At 41.9% G+C, this 17,991-nt stretch overlaps 1 protein-coding gene across 2 annotated transcripts in view; it reads left to right on the plus strand.

The window, feature by feature from the left end:
- The window catches only part of PREX1 (phosphatidylinositol-3,4,5-trisphosphate dependent Rac exchange factor 1), a 224,603-nt gene extending 209,534 nt beyond the window's left edge, over positions 1 to 15,069 (plus strand). For both annotated transcript variants that reach the window (XM_073309488.2, XM_073309490.2), the window contains exons 31-40: positions 751 to 792; positions 3,341 to 3,558; positions 4,821 to 4,920; positions 6,121 to 6,264; positions 7,031 to 7,145; positions 7,682 to 7,748; positions 8,413 to 8,597; positions 9,328 to 9,430; positions 10,091 to 10,158; positions 12,774 to 15,069. In XM_073309488.2, the coding sequence (XP_073165589.1) occupies positions 751 to 792; positions 3,341 to 3,558; positions 4,821 to 4,920; positions 6,121 to 6,264; positions 7,031 to 7,145; positions 7,682 to 7,748; positions 8,413 to 8,597; positions 9,328 to 9,430; positions 10,091 to 10,158; positions 12,774 to 12,816 (1,085 nt within the window). In that variant the 3' untranslated portion in view covers positions 12,817 to 15,069. The remainder of the gene's footprint in view (positions 1 to 750; positions 793 to 3,340; positions 3,559 to 4,820; positions 4,921 to 6,120; positions 6,265 to 7,030; positions 7,146 to 7,681; positions 7,749 to 8,412; positions 8,598 to 9,327; positions 9,431 to 10,090; positions 10,159 to 12,773) is intronic.
- The last annotated feature ends 2,922 nt before the right edge of the window (positions 15,070 to 17,991 follow it).

The raw sequence follows: 17,991 nt of genomic DNA on the forward strand, positions 1-17,991 counted from the left end.
ACCTCCCTTGGAAGCTGCTGATAGGGGCCACGTCAGAGACAAGATGCTGTGCTAGGTAGACTTCTGGTCATCCAGTCTGGCGGTTAATTTTGTCCCCTAAGTTTAATATGGTAATTGAAATATAGGTTATAAATAGACCTGGATTTTAGAGGGAAGTGGGGAGAGTGGGTTATTATTCTTCCCAGTGATGATGTATTGCAGCACCACAACTGTGACTGAATGATCATGAGGAATTTTTTATAATTGTCTTAGTCTACTTCCGAAGTCTTTAGGGACTGAATTGTGTCAGAGTGACTTACTTGCTGGTGTAATTTTAAAAAACATTGGAAGAAAATGAAATAGAAAAAAGGCAGATTCTGGAAGGAGATGAGTGAAGAAGATGGATGTAATCAGTCCCTGTAACTCCCTGAACCATTACATTTAAAAAACGTCTTGCTTAAAAAGCACCAGTAGGATTCAGGTAGAATGACTGAGTCTGGTGGTGTCTACTCAAGTGCAAGTCGCAGCACTGTAGTCACCTCTGTAGGGATTCCTCCACATGTGCAATTTGTTCCCCATAATTCATGGTAGTTGATGGAGCATTTAATCTATCAAGGATCCTGATTTATTCCTCGCTCCCTGTTTTATCAAATGTTTTTAGTGAGGATTAACTCTAGACAAAATAGAAATGGAGAGAGGTGTCAGCAGGGTACAATCAAATCCACCTTTGCATCATGTTTATCAGGTCCTTTCTTCTCTTTACTCTTTTAGATGGGAAGAATCAACTGCTTTTGGCCTTGCTAAAATGCACAGGTAAGGGCTTCTGGTTTGGGGTATTGGTGGAAAACTTTGCCATGCTGACAGATGTCCTAAAGTGTGTAGTTTGGCCGGCACGTGTACATGCATGCCTATGTTTGAATCGCTCTCTCCTGTTAGAGATCACAATACATTATCCAACTAGTGGTGTGCTTGGAAATCTGGTTCAACCGCACTATTGATGACATTATGCCATCTCTTGTGCTCCTCATGCTGGGCAGCTTTTTCCTACCTACTTTTTGCTCAGTCTTGCTTATGCTCCTGTATCACCAAGCATGTTGTAAATGTCATCAGACACCATATCCCTTTGCCCTTTCTTCATCTTCTTTCCCTTGTGTAAGCCTCATTCTCAGTTGGCCATTCTCATTCTCAGTTGACATGCAGCAAAAAATGAGACACTGTTGCACAATTCATGATGAGGTTGTGGGCCTGTCATTCTTTTCAAGCAGACTACCGAGATAAGGCGTTTGGGTTTTGCCCTGTGTATAATTTCAGGATGTGCATTTCCTCTTTAACCAGCTCATTGTTTCCTCAGTGCACCTATATAAGCTCTTTTAGTGTTAACAAGAGCCAAACTTACATATCAAAGTCCTAAGGGCTTGATTCTGCCTTACTGAAGACAATGGGAGTTTTGTTATTGATTTTAATAGGAGCAGCCTAAGACCCTAAGGCTATGTTGCACAGCAATCTAAGCCCAGAGTTAGAAGACACTGAGGTAGTAAACCCTGGGTTTGTTAACCTCATGCTTGAGAGTCTACAGTCATTTGTAACCTAGGTTAGGACCTGTTGAAACATGGGGCCCCAGCATCTACGCTGCATTATACGGCCCTGAGTCCAACCACCCATATCCTAGACTTTCTTGTGCCCTCCCAAAATGGGACCACTCTAGTTTTTTGTTCATGGTGTAGTGTGGGAAAACTTGATTGTCCACCAAACTTGACTGTCCAGAGGACAAAATAGTCAGCCCTTGGGATTGGGGGACACTTTTGGCAGATTCCTAGAACATGAGTCCAGTGGGGCTGTGTATACACTGCAAATAATTTGGGCTTGGACTCTGGGACCTGACTTGACTCAGGCTTGGACCCTCCTCCCCCCTATATTGTCCTGGGACCCTGGCCTGAACCCTTGATTAGTGCAATTCGTGAGTAGATGGAAGGTGGGGGTGGGATTAGCCATTGAGTCTGAATCTGAACCCTGGACTTACATTGCAGTGTAGACGTACCCTAAGTTTGTACCAGTATACATTGCAGGCATCATTGTTACAAGGGGAAAAAACACACACTGGCAAATCAGATAACTCTCTCTCCCTATTTATGCAGTTACTTCACTGGCACATTTAAATAGCCATATTTTGTATCTGTAAAAAAGGCAATCCATAATAACAAACAATATACCCTCATCATTTGCTGGATCATTTTAAAAGATGGCTGAAAATCTGAGGCTTGATTCTAAGCTGCTCCAAGTGAGGGTGGGAGGCAAAGGTGGCTCTAAGCCACCTTTGTGCTTCCCCCAATCCTGAGGCCGGCTGGGGTCCAAACCAACCCCTGGTATAAAGTACAGCTATAATGGCTTTGGCTCCACCCCATCCTATCCCTCCTCCTCAGCCCTTTATGGAACACCCTTCATAGAGGGTGGAGGAGCAAGTGGTGTAGAGCTGGCTGTGCCACCTTTACGTCCTCTACGGATTCCGTTGTCTGTAGTGCAGCCCTGAGCCCTCTTTGCTTCACCTCTAGCGATGCAAAGGAGACTTGCCCTGTGCTGAGGATCTGGCCCTTGGTCTTGATTGTCTTAGTTCTTTCATTGTTGCATTCTGTGCTTTATAAAAATAGTCTGTATCGTCAAAGCCTCGGTGTGATGTATTCAGCTTCGTTCTGCAGAAGACACTTTCTTGGAAACAAGAGAGGCTGCTATAACCTACCTACTGCATATCAGGAGAAACCCAAGGTGCCTAGGAAGCCTCTCTTCATTTATTCATGTGCTTCCCTTTCCTGCCCTTTGCATGTTCTTTGTACAATCTGCAGTCCCCTGAAGTGTGACACAGTTTATTTGGCCAGCATAAGACTGACTGGCAAGCTCAGTGGAAGCACAGTTAACACTGTGGAGATTCCCCCAGGCAAACATGAACCAAATGGTACCATTCATGGACGGTCATGTCTGGAAAACCTTCCTAACGTGGGAGGTAAGGGAAGTGGCATCGCTAATAGTGGAGACCCTGCTTCATGAATGCAGTTGTCAATGAAGGGGATCAGGCCAGGTCTGGCATTGATGACACAGGGGAGCCTCATCTAGCCCTTGTAATCCAGACAAATGTATAAATAGCCACAGGGCATCTGTCTGGGAGAAACAAAAGGAAGACTGGGCTGGAAAATCCTCTCTCTCTCTCACACACACACACCCCCTCTACCCACTCCCAATAGGAGACAGATAACAGGAGCCCGTGCAAGGTGACCGCTCAAATCAAAGGTCATACAGAGCTTGCCTTCTATTCCATCTCAGACAAACTCCCTCTGACTCCTTTGTGACTCTCTTCCCTTCTCTCTGGCAGATACTGAGCTGCAGTTGAGACGAGATGTCATTTTCTGCCAGTCCCTCGTGGCTGCTATTTGCACTTTCTCCGAGCAGTTGCTGGCTGCTCTCAACTACAGATACAATAACAATGGGGAGTATGAAGAGAGCAGCAGGGATGCCAGCAGGAAATGGCTGGAGCAGATAGCGGCCACTGGGGTTTTACTCCACTACCAATCCCTGCTGTCCCCCAGTGTGGTAAGAGAGATTCTAAAGAATGGGTTTCACAGTTCCACAGTGAATGCTGGCTCTCTTGGCCTCTTCAAGGTCACCTAGACACTTTCCTCCTACTCACCTCCTGGCCAGGTTTATCTATATGGAAACTCCTACCCCCTCAAGGAATCCGCTGTTATCCTCATCCTAATGTCCTACCCATCACACACTGATCCCCACAAATGCTAAACTACTGGCCTGGGCCAGGTGAACACATTTCACCACTGAAAGATAATAGACAGCCTGCCCCATAGAGAAGGGGCAGGTTGGTATTTTGCCAGAGAGGTTTCCTTGTCTGGAGTAATGCTGCCTTCTTTACTGTGGACTAATTTCACAGTTGCTGGGAAAGCGTGTGTGACCTGACCTCTGCTGGTGAGAAAATGAATTTCAACAAGCAGACAAAAGTGGTTCTTGGTGTTCCCAGAGCTAAGAGCAAACTGCAAATCTGGTCCTTTCTCCATGTGCTGAGTGAAGGGGCAACCCAGGCAGTGGTATTAAAAGCTTCCTGTCATGCTGCCCTAACTATGTGCACCAAGCCTGACCTGGAGGCACCACATCTAGGTCTGAGAAGGGCAGGACTCGTAAAATCCACTGGCCTGTGTTGAGTAGGAAGCTCTCAGGCAAATGCCACCAACTTCTGCAGGATCTAAGCTAAAATAATAATTTTAGAAGGAAAATGAGTGTGAAGCTATGAAGGGAAATCAGGTCTGACAAAAGCAAGAGCTATGAGGGAGACACATTTTATGCCCATTGTTAAATAGAAACATGATGGACAATGTGTTAAATTAAATACAATCCAGTGCACATCTGTATTATTCCTTGAAATTGCAGGAGATGTGAGAACACAGATATTTTTCACCCTAACTAACTAATTGGCTTCGTCCTCAGGGTAGTATGCGAGGAGGGGGTACATTTTGGAGAAGGGAGTTTACTCTCCAAGATCCGTTCATTGCTTTGACTTCCTTCAGAGTCTACCAAGAAGGGGGCCAATATTACCAATAGTGGTGAACCCCTGTCCACTAAGAACTGGGCTGAGGCAACCGACGCTCATTTCACACAGTTGTCAAATGGAAACAATCTTCATTCATTACTGACCTGGGCTGGATTTGGTGAAAGATTTGCTCTCCCCTCCCTATTCTCAGTCTCTTGAACCGTCCAGTTTTCCACACCTCTAATGTCTCTGCTTTTCTGCCTCAACTCTCCCCTTGGATAGATTACCCATTCATGTTTGTTTCTCTCTACCTCAGAAAGAAGAGCGCATCATGCTAGAAGACATCCCAGTCACCCTGTCTGAGCTGGATAAGGTTGCCTTTTATTTCAAGCAGCTGGACGAAAGCCTTGTAGCAAGTGAGATTTTTTAGATTTTTCTATGAACTCTTCTATCTTGCTTGTATTCCTGGTTAATTTACTCCATGATATTAAATCCTTCAGAAGTGCTCAATCCTGAAAGGTGCTGAGCATCTCTTGTGAAGTGACGCACTCCCACAACTTCCACGGAATGTAATGGGAGTTAAAGCCATGCAGCACCACACCCAAGGGTACATTGCGTGATTGGGCCCTAAAATGGTCACTCACATCCGCTCTCCCTGTTCTCTGGACCAGGTAGGAAAGCAGTATAGCCAATCAGCTTTCTTCATAACCAGGACTACTGCTAGGACTTGCCTCATATGAGCAAGGAGGAGAGACTTAGTGAGATGAGTATCCCTTGCTATCTTTTATCAGACTGACTATCCATTTTGGAATATCTAGATTTAAACTGCAGGTTCAAATCCCATCTCCTTAGCCCCTTATCCTTCTAAGTCTGACATTTGGAATAGTAAGTATTTGTGTCTCTGTCAACTGTAGTGGCTAAAATGTAACAGAAATTATAATCATAACTGCGGGTAACTGCTGAGGACCTTGCCTCCAGACCTGTTAATTGACTGCACGATAGTAGGGCTAGTAGTGTCAGCCTCACTGCCTACATTCATCTAATGATGCCACTTGTAAATTCTCTACAGTTGGGAACCGCTGGGCCCTGCCTGTGTTTCTTGCCCAGCATGTGGAAAGACGACAGCTGGGGCAAGCAGCTCCAGACAGATGTTTATAATTCACCAGCCTTTCGGCAAGAGAACGGACACACACACTCTTTCCGTGTTTATCCAGTACAAGCTCACATGACAGGATTAACCATGTTTACTGCAGTAGTGCCTAGGGACAAGCTAAGAACAGGGCCCCATTGTGCTAGGTGATGTACAGATACAGAGTAGTAGACAGTCCCTGCTCCACAGTGTTTAGAAATCTGATCGAGGAGAAGAGACACACAGTGGGGAAAAGGGATCTGACGTACAAGCAAAACAATCAGCGTGATGGTATCAAACATCATGTTAATTGATGGCATGTCTTGTAAACAACATGCTTCTTCTGAGCACAGCATCTCCTTCGCTTACTACCACTTCTAACATTTCAGTAACGAGATGTTATTAAATGGATTGACATGCGCAGACACTGCTAGTCTCTCACAGCTGTTTTGGAAAAACACAAACGTCTTTATCTTTGTTTCCCCAGATACTCACGTCTTCTACCACATTGAAGGAAGTCGGCAGGCCTTGAAGATTATCTTTTACCTTGACAGCTACTACTTCTCCAAACTGCCGTCTCGCTTTCAGAATGGGGGAAGCTTGAAGCTGCACACGGTGCTCTTTACAAAAGGTGCCCACGAAATTCTTGACCAAGAAAAACAAGTGATGTGAATCTAATTAGGTGCTAAACATTTTAAGGTTCATTATTAAGGAATGACCATAAATTTGTTATTGAAACAAAACTGACAACTCCATTGAAAATATTTTAAGAGGCAAAAATTAACTTCTCCCCAGAATAATAATCTGATATTCTGGGGTGGGCGGTTAATATGCTGTAAGAAGGTTAGGTTGAGATGTTCGTGGGGAGGAGATTATCCCCACAGATGCTGCTGTGGGGTGTCTTGCACCTTTCTCTGAAGCATCTAATCAGAGACAGGATATTGGACTAGACATACCCTGGGTCTGATCTAGTCTGGAAGTGTCCATGTTCCTATGCTACAGACTGGGATTTCTAAGGGACACATTTTCTGTGCACACATATGTGTGTATTCATAGAATCATCTGGGCTGAAAATCAAGGGACCTCTTGTGGACCAGCTAATTCACTGTCCTGCATTGCGGCGTCCAGCATAGGATACTTCCTTCAATGCAACAACACTATGACCATATTCCAGTGATCTGGTACCATAGTACCCCTTGCCCTTTGAGGAGTCATAATGAAAACTGTGGTTCACAGAAGACATCCCTACTGAGGGAAATAAATTCATCTTATTTTTCACATGGTTGGTCTTTGACGTGTTTTGGCAGCTACCTAGTGCATGCAAGCTACCTAGTAGGGGGATGAACTAGAGAGACAATCAGAGTAATATATTTATTAAAAATCTTGTCTCCTTCCAGCTCTTGAAAGCCCAGATAGCCAGCCACAGCCAGGTGACTCATCTCTAGAAGAACTCCTGCAACAGATTAATGGCGTCTCACTTGAAAAAGTGCAGCAATATTACCGTAAACTCAGGTAATGTGCCTCTCCGCCCATCCCCTAATAAAAAAAAAAAAAGGTGCTGTTTGTTCATGACCTTTCACAGACAGATTTTTCTTTCCTGGTGGCCTCATGTCTTCTACACAGTGATTATTTGGAGAAGCCAGTGATATGGAAAGGAGAGTTCTAGGAAAGAAGATATTCCATTTAAGTTTCACATGTTGTTTTTTAATCAGAAGGTGTTTTTTTTAATCTTTGGTGTATAGAAAACTTCTTAAATTATTTAGCAAAAAATAGCCTTAATTGTAAACTCCTCCTGGAATATAGGAATGTGTCAGAAACAATTTCCATCCAATTGGGACTTCAGATTTTTGACTGGAGCTAAAGTTAAACTAAAAAGACTTTTTGTTCGTCTTCAGTCACTATAGAAAGAAACAATCCAAGTGCTTCAGTAAGAAAATACACCATCTTGGACGACAGGACTTCCCTTTCATATCCATCTGAGATGTTATGCAGTACTTAGTGAAGTGAGATGCTCACCAACTAATCTAATTCTTAATGGCTAATTGCAGGACATTTTACCTTGAGAGATCCAACTTGCCTACTGATTCCAATACAACAGCAGTGAAGATTGACCAGGTATTATTATTATTATTTATATTGTGGCAGTACCTTACAGCCCCAGTCATGGACTAGAGCTCTCTAGCACTAGGTGTGATACAAACACAGAACAAATAGACAGTCCCTGCCCAAAGATCTTAAATCAGACCATCTGAGGATCCGTTAGAGTTCTGTCACCCAGAAATCTGATGCCTGCAATCACTTTAGAAATGATCACTTAAGTCTATTTTTTTTTGAGAATTTTGTTCACAACATACAGTACAATAAAAGCAACATCTCCCAGGCCCTCACCTAAAGCTCAATTCCATAGTAAACACAGTCTGTATTTGGGGCAGATGCTTCATGTAAATGTTTGAGCATGCTGTAGAAGCAAACCAAGATTTGGCTGTTTTTATTATAGTGGAGACAATTCAGGGACTCCCCTGTCAGTGCAGTTATTAACATATACTGGAAAGTAGATTGATATGATTTGTGTTCACTTGCAACAGACTGTTTCAAACCCTTGCCAAGTCCTCACTTTTTTGTGCAGAAAATCGTATCAACTGTGAATAGTTGTTACTTTAGATCTACCAAGGAGCTGTTACCATAGAGTATTAGACATAGGAAAAAAGTTCTTATAAGAGTCTATATAAATGAAGGAGTAAATATGCCACTGATGCATGTGTTCACTGTTCCTGTGTAGCTTATTCGCCCCATTAATGCAATGGATGAGCTGTGCAGACTGATGAAGTCCTTTATTACAAAACCCACCCAGTCAGGATACTCTAGTAGTAACACCCCAGGAGCTGGGCTGCTGCCTATATCCTCAGAGCTCTGTTACCGCCTCGGAGCCTGTCAGATTGCCGTGTGTGGCACTGGGATGCAGAGGTGAGATTTAAGAAACCCTCCATGGTACTGTTGTGATACTAACTTTTTTTCTGTATAAGAATCTAAGCATCTAAGCAACGCATCTGAGCCAGTTACATACGGCTAGCGAGTGATGGGCCCCTACAACTGAGAATGAAAGAAGCCCTTCTGTTGGCAAGGTTTATTTTCCGGGGGTTGTGACTTCTAGCACTGCCGTACAGTGGTTGAGACTCAATGTCCCAATGCAACTACTAAGAACCTTTGCTGGGTGGGCATAGAGCAAATGTCTTTCAGTCAACACAGTTTTCGATCACAGAGGTGACCTCCTCTAATAAACCGTTTTAAAATCTTTTTTTGTACATGCTAATAAAACCATTTTATTAAATGGCCCAAAATTTGTGTGTTAAAAATAACTCATTTTCAGAAGATTTTTAGCTCATGGAAGGCACTGATGTGAACCACCAGCAATGAGACACAGCCATGTGATAGCGCCATCTGAAATCACAACAGTGTAGCTTCTTGAGCTTACCTGGTGTGGGAGAGGTGTCATGAGCTGGGCTGCAGAACTGGTTATATATTTTTATATGGGAAGCCAGAAAGTAAACATAAAAATGGTGTAGTGGCCAAGTTAATTTGCAGTTACTAGCCAAATAGCTTTGTCAAAAGTCGTAACTCGAGACTTTGTTAAAACTCATAAGTAATTTTAAAAAATGGTTTGTGAATTATCATTCCCTTATGTACCCATGTCCAGAAGTACATTGAGTGTGTCCCTGGAACAAGCAGCCATACTGGCTCGAAGTCATGGACTTTTACCCAAATGTATCATGCAGGCTACAGACATCATGAGAAAGCAAGTGAGTATTTAGGTTCTTCCTATGACTACTTCCTTAGTTGGATCACCTGCATGCCACTATCTTAATCCCTGGGATCTCTTTTTGTGGAGTTACCAGTTAATTTCTCTGTGGAGATGTGTGTTGTGCATATACACACCCACATCCAGACATTGTAAAATATGTACAACTGCATGCATACTTTGCAGGAGCAAATTCTAACATTTGCATGTGTGGACATTAGGCTATTTAAAGTTCATACCTAGGGTTACATTATTTAAATTGTGTGCACAGATGTTTGAAAAATGTACAGAATGTGCAGGTATATGCCCTTGTAAAGTATGTGTATAAACACGTACAAAAGAAAAGGAGGCCGGTGTTTGAAATGTAGGCCATATAGTGTACTTATATACATCCTGTATATTCCATAATGTGTTCTCATGCATACAACGCTATATGGTGGCAATCTCCTAGTGTTAGACAGCAGTGCTTGTAAAGTGCTTTGGGACTTCTGTCATCTTAAGTAAACGCAGATGGCTGATGTACCTACCAAGTGGATTCCAGAGCTACTAAAAGTAGTTAATGGATTGTCAGATAGAAATCAGACTCCTGTTACAATATTTTCCCTTAAGGGTCAGATGTTTTACTGATATTATCAATGCCATAAGTTCTGTGTTTCCTTAGGGACCCAGGGTTGAAATCTCTGCTAAAAATCTCAAAGTGATGGATCAGATGCCGCAGTCTGCACCCCGGTAGGTTATATACAGTATATGTTATCTGAGTATTTGCGATGCATCTTTGCACCCAGCTGTGACATTTCCTTCTCAAATTGACAAGTTCTTCAGCAGCAATACACAGAACTATCCCAGCCATCACTATACTAAACCAAGTGCACCAGTATTTAAAAAAGCTTTGTTTCAAATCCCCTGTCACTCACCATTAACTTGTGTTGTCTAAATAAAACATCACTGCTGATTTTTTTTGACAATGGGAATGCGTTGCTAAAGCTCAGTGGCTGTCAGTTATCTGTGGAATGCTGAGGAGCAGAAATTCTTGAACGGCAGATCCGACTGCAACTATGTAAAGATAATTCATGAGCTAATACTTTGGCCAGAGTGCCCATGAACTGTCTGGAGTAGCCTGAGTGTCTCATGATTTACTGCAGAGTGGGTTTAAGAGCAAGCAGTTCAGATCAGAGTGAATTTATGGTGATGCAATTTCTAGAAGAATCAATTGCCCAAAGTTATAGCCATTCTGTTATCTGAGGGTCAAATCTTTAGAGGTGCTATACACCTGCAAATCCCACTGACTCCAATAGGAGCTGAAGATACTCATTGTGTCTCCCTGAAGGACATAATTTCAGGTGGTTTTTACTATCTTTATTTCTGAGAGAGATTTTTTAACCCATTTCCCCTCTCTCTGTCCCCCACACCTCCTCCCAAACAGACCCAGGAGAGAGAGGAGGGTTCCATTATAGCTTCATTGAACATTCATAGAATGCTAGGGCCGAATCCTGCTCGGCTAGGCAAGTAGCCAATGGAAGTCATCTGCTCCTATGGAAGTTAATGGGATTCATTTGAGGAAAGCAAGTCAGCTCTGGCCCTTGAAATGAGCAGTGGAAAAGATCATTTAGGTATACAGCATTCCTCCTTGATAGTGCAGGTTTATTCTATTATAGTGTTTTATCTGATCCACTTTTGAAAACCCTATGAGATGGGGCTTAGATCATAGTATATTTCAGTGTCAGTTTTTCCTTTTCATCCAGTTTCTCTGACCTATACCCCATTGGACCACCCTAAATAATTCCACACCTTTGGTGGCAACTGCACCCTTTAGGTCAGTGGTTCCCAAACTAGGGGCGCCGCTTGATCAGGGAAAGCCACTGACAGGCCGGGCCGGTTTGTTTGCCTGCTGCATCTGCAGTTCGGCCGATCGCACTCCCAGTGGCTGTAGTTTGCCGCTCTCGGCCAATGGGAGCTGCAGGAAGCGGCGCCGGCTGAGGGACGTGCTGGCTGCTGCTTCCCGCAGCCCCCATTGGCCTGGAATGGCGAACCGCAGCCAGTTGGAGCTGCGATTGGCCGAACCGACGCAGCAGGTAAACAAACCGGCCCGGCCCGCCAAGGGCTTTTCCTGAACAAGCGGTGCCCCTAGTTTGGGAACCACTGCTTTAGGTGCTTGTAGAAAGTTATTTCAAGCATGTGGCATCAAAACTGTGGTTGAGGTGAAGTTATCTGTAACACAGTTTGGCCTCGTTTTGCTTTCTCAGAGACCTTTCACAGGGAACAATATTTTGGTTCTACTACATTCGCCCCCTCTCGGATTCTGAGTACCAGCTCCCTAAGGAATGAATATGCACTGTCTACATGTGACTTTGTGCCATATCCCAAATGTCAAGCATCACAATTCAAGCAGCCGTGACATTTCCCCCTTTTAATGAATATTCATTACCTATTATCCATTTTTATGATCCTAAAGGTGGAATGTGTTTGAAGTAATTCAGGATAAATAACACTGGAACTGTACTTGTGATTTACAAAGTAGAGTGAAGGAGAGAAAAGCCTCATATTTGATTTTAGGGTTTTAAAGAGCCGTTCATTTTAGAAAACTTGCATTTGAAAAGTCTAGAGACACAGGTTCTTATTTGGTTTTATCAGTGTGAAGTGCATAAGACTAAATGGAACGAAAATGAGCAAAAGTACATTAATTTCAGGTAAACTGAATTTGGGCTAAGTATCAGGAAACATTTCCTAGCAGTGAGGCCTGTTAGATTGTGGAATAATCTTGGAAGGGAAGTTATGGAAGGCCCCATCATTTGACTTATTTAAACTTAAACTGGCCAAAGCCCTGGAAAATACGCTACAGGGAACCGTCATGTATTTGGGAGCTAGACAAGATGCTGAAAGTGGGGATTTTTTCATCTCCAATTTCTAGTATTTTTAAATGTCTCTGTAAACAAGAGGAAATCAAACCCTATTGACAAGTACATTGAAAGGCATCACAGTGGAATGAGACATGTCTCGGTTAAAAAGGTCCAGGAAAAATAATAAAAAACTTAGTGAAAATCATAATTTATGGATTGCCAACTGCTAAGGGCCAAAATCTGACTTGGGTTGCACAGGGGTGGAGTAAGGTCTCAAAAATAAAAGACATTTTTTAAGATAACACCTCTGTGGTTTAATTAGCAATTCTCTAGTGGCACATTTAGTTTGTGAAATTATTAATAATTACAACGAGCTGAATCTTTCCTGTCAATCCGGTCAATGAGTGCTTTTTAGAGTGATAAAGAAGCTGAATGTCACATGCTAATTCTAACAACTTTTTATTATCATTATTCCATGTAACACCAACTTTTAATCCTCCCTTATAGACTCTACAGGCTGTGTCAGCCACCTTTAGATGGGGACTTATAAAAATGAAAGAGACACCCATGTTATGGAGTCAATAAAATGTTCAGCTGAAAGCAACCCTGCCCGAGGACCATGTCAACTGACACCGGTGGTGTTAAATGGAGATGGGAGGATATGGTGCTGGGTGTCTCGTGTTCGGTGAGAGATGAATCTGTGACGCGCACCTGCTGAGAACTCCTACAGTATATGGGCAAAGATTCTTACGGTTCCTTGGCTTATTGGAGAAGTTCTCTAACCATAAACACTCTTGAGCTGAGACAAACGAACTGCCTTCTGCCAGAATGCCCAGAAGGAATAGCAATTCCATGTCAAGAAACTGCAGCTTTACTAATGACTCAGCTGCGCTACTGGCTGAAAGTTGTGGCCTTCAAGTTATGGATCCGTAAAGCAAAAGCAAGACGAAGCACATCTACTATCCCAATAATGTATCTGGCATCCATTTAATTGCCAGCATAATTTTGGTCAGTGGTCTTGAGTAACAGCATCAGAAATACCACTGATTTAACATACTGACCTGCACTTTTGAACCATGAGTAGCTCAAGTTTCTGGTTTATTTCCATATGAATATAAAGTATTTCTTCTAGAGTCGTTTTCCTCTTCAGCCCAGTGAGAACCAATCTCTGTATGCTGCAGAGTATACATTCCATAATACTTCTTACCATTACTTCCTCTTACTTACTGTAGCGTTCACGTTTGGGATTAACATTTTTTACTAATGGTCTATTATGTATTCTGGAAATACAATAATATTTTACAGGAGAGTTTGGCAATGAAGGATTTTTTAGGAGAAATTACAAAGAAAATAAATTGCAGTCTTATACTCTGATTATTTGAACAGATGTAGTTTTTAAAACCAGGTCAGAAGAACTATAATTATTTATGTGGAGTAGAGTATCTGTTTTGGATCATGTTATTATATATACAAGATTTAAATAAAAATTATATTGTTTAAAATGGGACCAATATGCTGGCAATTACACAGCTAATCCCAGTTTACTGGAAACAATTCTACATTATTTAAAATCTTTCAATATTTAAGTAGTCTTTAATACAGTTATTAAAATGTATTAGGAAGGCTTTTAAGTTAAAAGAAAAAGGAATCATGTATATAATGTGCTTTATTTTTTTCCTATTTCAAAATTGTTCTCCATTCTATCAGTATTAGCATTAGTGCAGTAATTTTCTCCAAATTACTGGCTGATACTCATTGAGAATGTCAGCAGTCTCAGGCCAGAAATAATGTTCTTTTGGAGTGAGTGCCTTAATAATGATTCACCTATATCTAACAAAATTCCACAGCAGTGGGGGAACCTAACATTATTGTCTCTCGCTATAGAAAAGCCATAGTCTCTTTTAAAACCATTCATTGTTGGGAGACTCCAGGAATTGTTTGGCGTGAGGGACATTCTAGAGAATGAAGGTTTTCTTTTGTTTCGTTTTGTTTTTTGTGCTGAACAGGGCATTAATGAACTCCAGTTTTATTTGGTTAACAATCCAATCCATCCCAAATATAAAGTTAAAAATCATCTCTTCCCACCTGACTGTGAAGGTTTTTTTAATTTGATTTCTTCAACTAGCACAAAATAACTTACTACAAGTTTTGAGGGGTTGTGTTGGCTTCCTGAATTATTAAATGTTTTTAACATTTTTGTTTCTTTCATTCTCAGACTGATTTTTTTTTTGGGGGGGAGTAGGAGAGAACACACTTTTGTTTGTTTTATTTACTTTCAGTATTCCTTCTGACCCACCTCAGTCCACAGCTGAGGCTTATGTGAGTCAGTCTCCTGTTACATCTCAGACACAGGCATCAGTTACTGTAGAATCCATTGCACTGCAGTCAGATCAGCAGAACATTGTTTCAAAGCAGTTTGTGCTTCTTCATAATCTTGGAAGACTTAATCTTGCCATTTGCTGTTGAAAAGAATGATATTTCTTGAAAAATCCCCTAACTTAAAATTAACTGTAATGATATGTAAAGAAAAACTATTGAAACACCCAAGAAGTAAAAACATAGGGGCCAGTATCCTCTCCTGGGGTAAATCAGCATAGTTTTGTTGACTTCAGTGGATCTGATTTAAACTGCCAGATGAGGATCCTGACCTACATGTATGCAGTTTGTACAGACAAAGGCGCATAGAAGATGATCTAAGGGCATTTACACTGTGCACTGTTTTACATTAAAATGTATGTGTTATTCTCATTAAATACATGCTAGAACATTTTATTATTAAAAGTTGGTTTATATTACAATGAAAGAGGATATGATTTTATTTATATAAGTTATCCCTTTAGTTCTTTGTTGGACAGAATTTAGGACTTTGCAGAGCTATGAAAGGTCAAAAGTTGAAGGTGTTTTGATATCTGATCAAACTGACTCGGCAGTGCTGAGCTCTTCCTGTTTGTGCAGTACCACCTACAGATGCGGTTTCACTTCAGAATTCTTATTAAAAATAGAACAGAGCAGTTCTGAGGCTGAATAATTGCAAAGTTTGAGGCCAGGCCTGAAAAAGTGAGCAGAGTTAGAGTCAGAAGGTGATGCTCATGCTAAACTACAACTGAAGTCAGCAGAGCAGGCTCAGGCTATAGAATCTTCAGGACTAAAACCAAAGTCAGAGTCCAACCCCAGGATATCCCTGCAACTGGGCCACATCTGTTCTGGCTGGCTAGGATGAGCAAATAGTTGAAGTCGTCTCCTGCTTTGTCCATGAGGTTTTGCACTGTGTGTGCAAGCACTGGCCAAGCAGCCTCCCTCTCCATGATGCATCATAGAGAGTCACTTTACAGTATCAGTGCGTGTGTGGAGGGGCGGAGCAGGGTCCCCCTAAATGGGCTCTTCTCTGTTTGGAACTAAAGAAACAAACTATTACTGCTCATTGGATCCTAGCTCTTCTGAATAAGCAGGCATGGGATCTGGATTTTAGAGTTGGTGGGATCCATCTTGCAGCCTTTCTACAGGTATAACTCCCACTGAAGTCAGCGGCAGTTCCACATCTGAAAAGACTGTGAGATCCAGTTTAAATACTTCATGGGCCCAATTTTAAGGTAGTTCTCAACCTAGCCGTTCATTCTGTAGGCAAAATGCCACATTTGCAATTTAGCATTCACAGCAAACTACAGGCACAATAGGTAACACTTGAACATCTGCTTTCTCTGTGCCTGTAAACAAGCCATTCAATGTCCAATTAGCTGATAGCATTGCATGTACAAAATGGGTAGTGCAAGTATTTATGGACAGAGTTGCAACCACAAAATTAGAGGACTAGTGCCTTTCAAGCCTGAATTGACATCTACAATTTCCTTTGGTTCCTTTCCCCTGGAACCCTGGTAGGTGCTAGACATACCCTCAAACTAACCTACATGCTTTAATGTAACTATTTATCCTTCAGTTCATCCCAAATCCCCAAAGAAATGACAGCACTCATCACATCCCAAGGCATCACCTGATATACTGCAGGATACTGCAGCCTAGTAGTTGGAGCAGTGGAAATACAGACTGACTGGGTCCCTATAGTTTACTCCCAGATGTCACTGATTTTATGCATCACTTAGCCTCTCTGTGCCTCATTTTAGACATCTGTAAAATGGGAAATGTAACATTTCCCTATCTCCCAGGGGGCTTGGGAAGCTTACTTACAGTACATAATGTTTGCATGGCACTTTGAGATCATCCCTATTGCAGTGTTTATTATTAGCAGCATACACCTGCACATCTGAAGAAACTTCTGCAGGCTCCCAGTAAGGGGAAGCAGACTGAGATGGAGTCAGCTCTTGTAAAAATCATCTCCTGTATGCCTCTGGCCAGGAGCTAACTGTTTGGTTCCCTGATATTCATAGGAGCAGAAAGAAATGTTGCCTAAAGAGAAGTGCAGGTCTCAGGAGGGATCCTTTGTGATGATGGGCAATAAAACACAGTTCTGTTCCATTACTGCACAACAGAGTAGGGTAGGAGTCTAGCTTTACTCAAATCTAGCCTGTCAAGTGGTTTAGGTCTAAAATTGTAATTGCCTGCAAATTGTGAGATTTTTAATGTTGGTATGTTTTTACCATTCCCCACTCCATTTGCAATGAACTTAAATGTGCACATAAAAAGCCTATCATTATGCTGCTAAGCCATGGGCTCCGTAAATAACAATGCTTGGGCTCCTTCTGCTGAAGCTACAGAATGTCTGCACCTGAACAAAGGACCTTCTTTAGTCTGCTAAAAAGTGTTCTAAGGGGTTGTTCCAGTAAACATGTATCACACAAGTGAGTACAACAAGGCTGCATCTACCTGGATGTATTTGCCACTAAAATTCCATAGGTAGCATTAATAAATAATGGATTAATCTCCAGACAGTATTTATTGTTTGCTGTGGTATATGGATAGAATTAACCTAACAGAGGTTGATGAAGATAACACACACCTCCTCTTCCCCGCCAACATACTAGGTGAAGCTGTGTAATTGTTTCATCCTAAATTACAAACTACACTACATTAAAAATTAGCCTCAAACAATAAGGCAAGCCGCTTTAGAAAGAAGGAAAAAGGGAGGGAAAATGAAAAACAAAGGATAACAGGAGTTAGGCATTTGGGTTCAGCAATAGGAAATTCAGTCAGCAAGTTTCCCCTCTCAGGGCTTTGTTTTCAAGGATTTATAATAGGTAGGTAGCAAGGAGGACACAAAAATAGGCTAATATAATTCAGAACCACAAACAACCTTCCTCCCTCTTGAGGTACAGCTTAGCCCTGTAGCACTTAGGTGGGGAACCCTGCCTTAATAGAAGCATTTCCCATCTTCTGCCTCAGCGGTTGTTTTTATAGAGTTCCCTGCCTTTCCTGATTGGGCCCTTTTGCCCCAGCCCTGCTTCATTACTCCTGATCACCTAAGCAGAGAACTAGTAATTGAGCAGAGAGTTAACTCCTTGCTTGTTGGAAATCAGGTAAGGTCTCTGCAGCTTTTCACAATGTTCTCTAAAAGACAGATTTTACTGAGCCAGTTCTATACCTTAGGCCTTCTAAAGCAAAGGGCCAATATGACAATGGTACTTCTAAATAGAAAGTGGTATCAGAAGGCAAGCCTGAGATTCTCAAAGGTATTTAGGAGCCTAACTCCCATTGATTTCAACAGGAAGTTAGGTACTTAAAACCAATGAAGCTCTGGGATGAGGAGTTTTACCAATAGTCTACCAATAGTGCA

Source organism: Lepidochelys kempii, chromosome 13 (assembly GCF_965140285.1).
Source record: "Lepidochelys kempii isolate rLepKem1 chromosome 13, rLepKem1.hap1, whole genome shotgun sequence".
Classification (NCBI taxonomy): Eukaryota; Metazoa; Chordata; order Testudines; family Cheloniidae; genus Lepidochelys; species Lepidochelys kempii.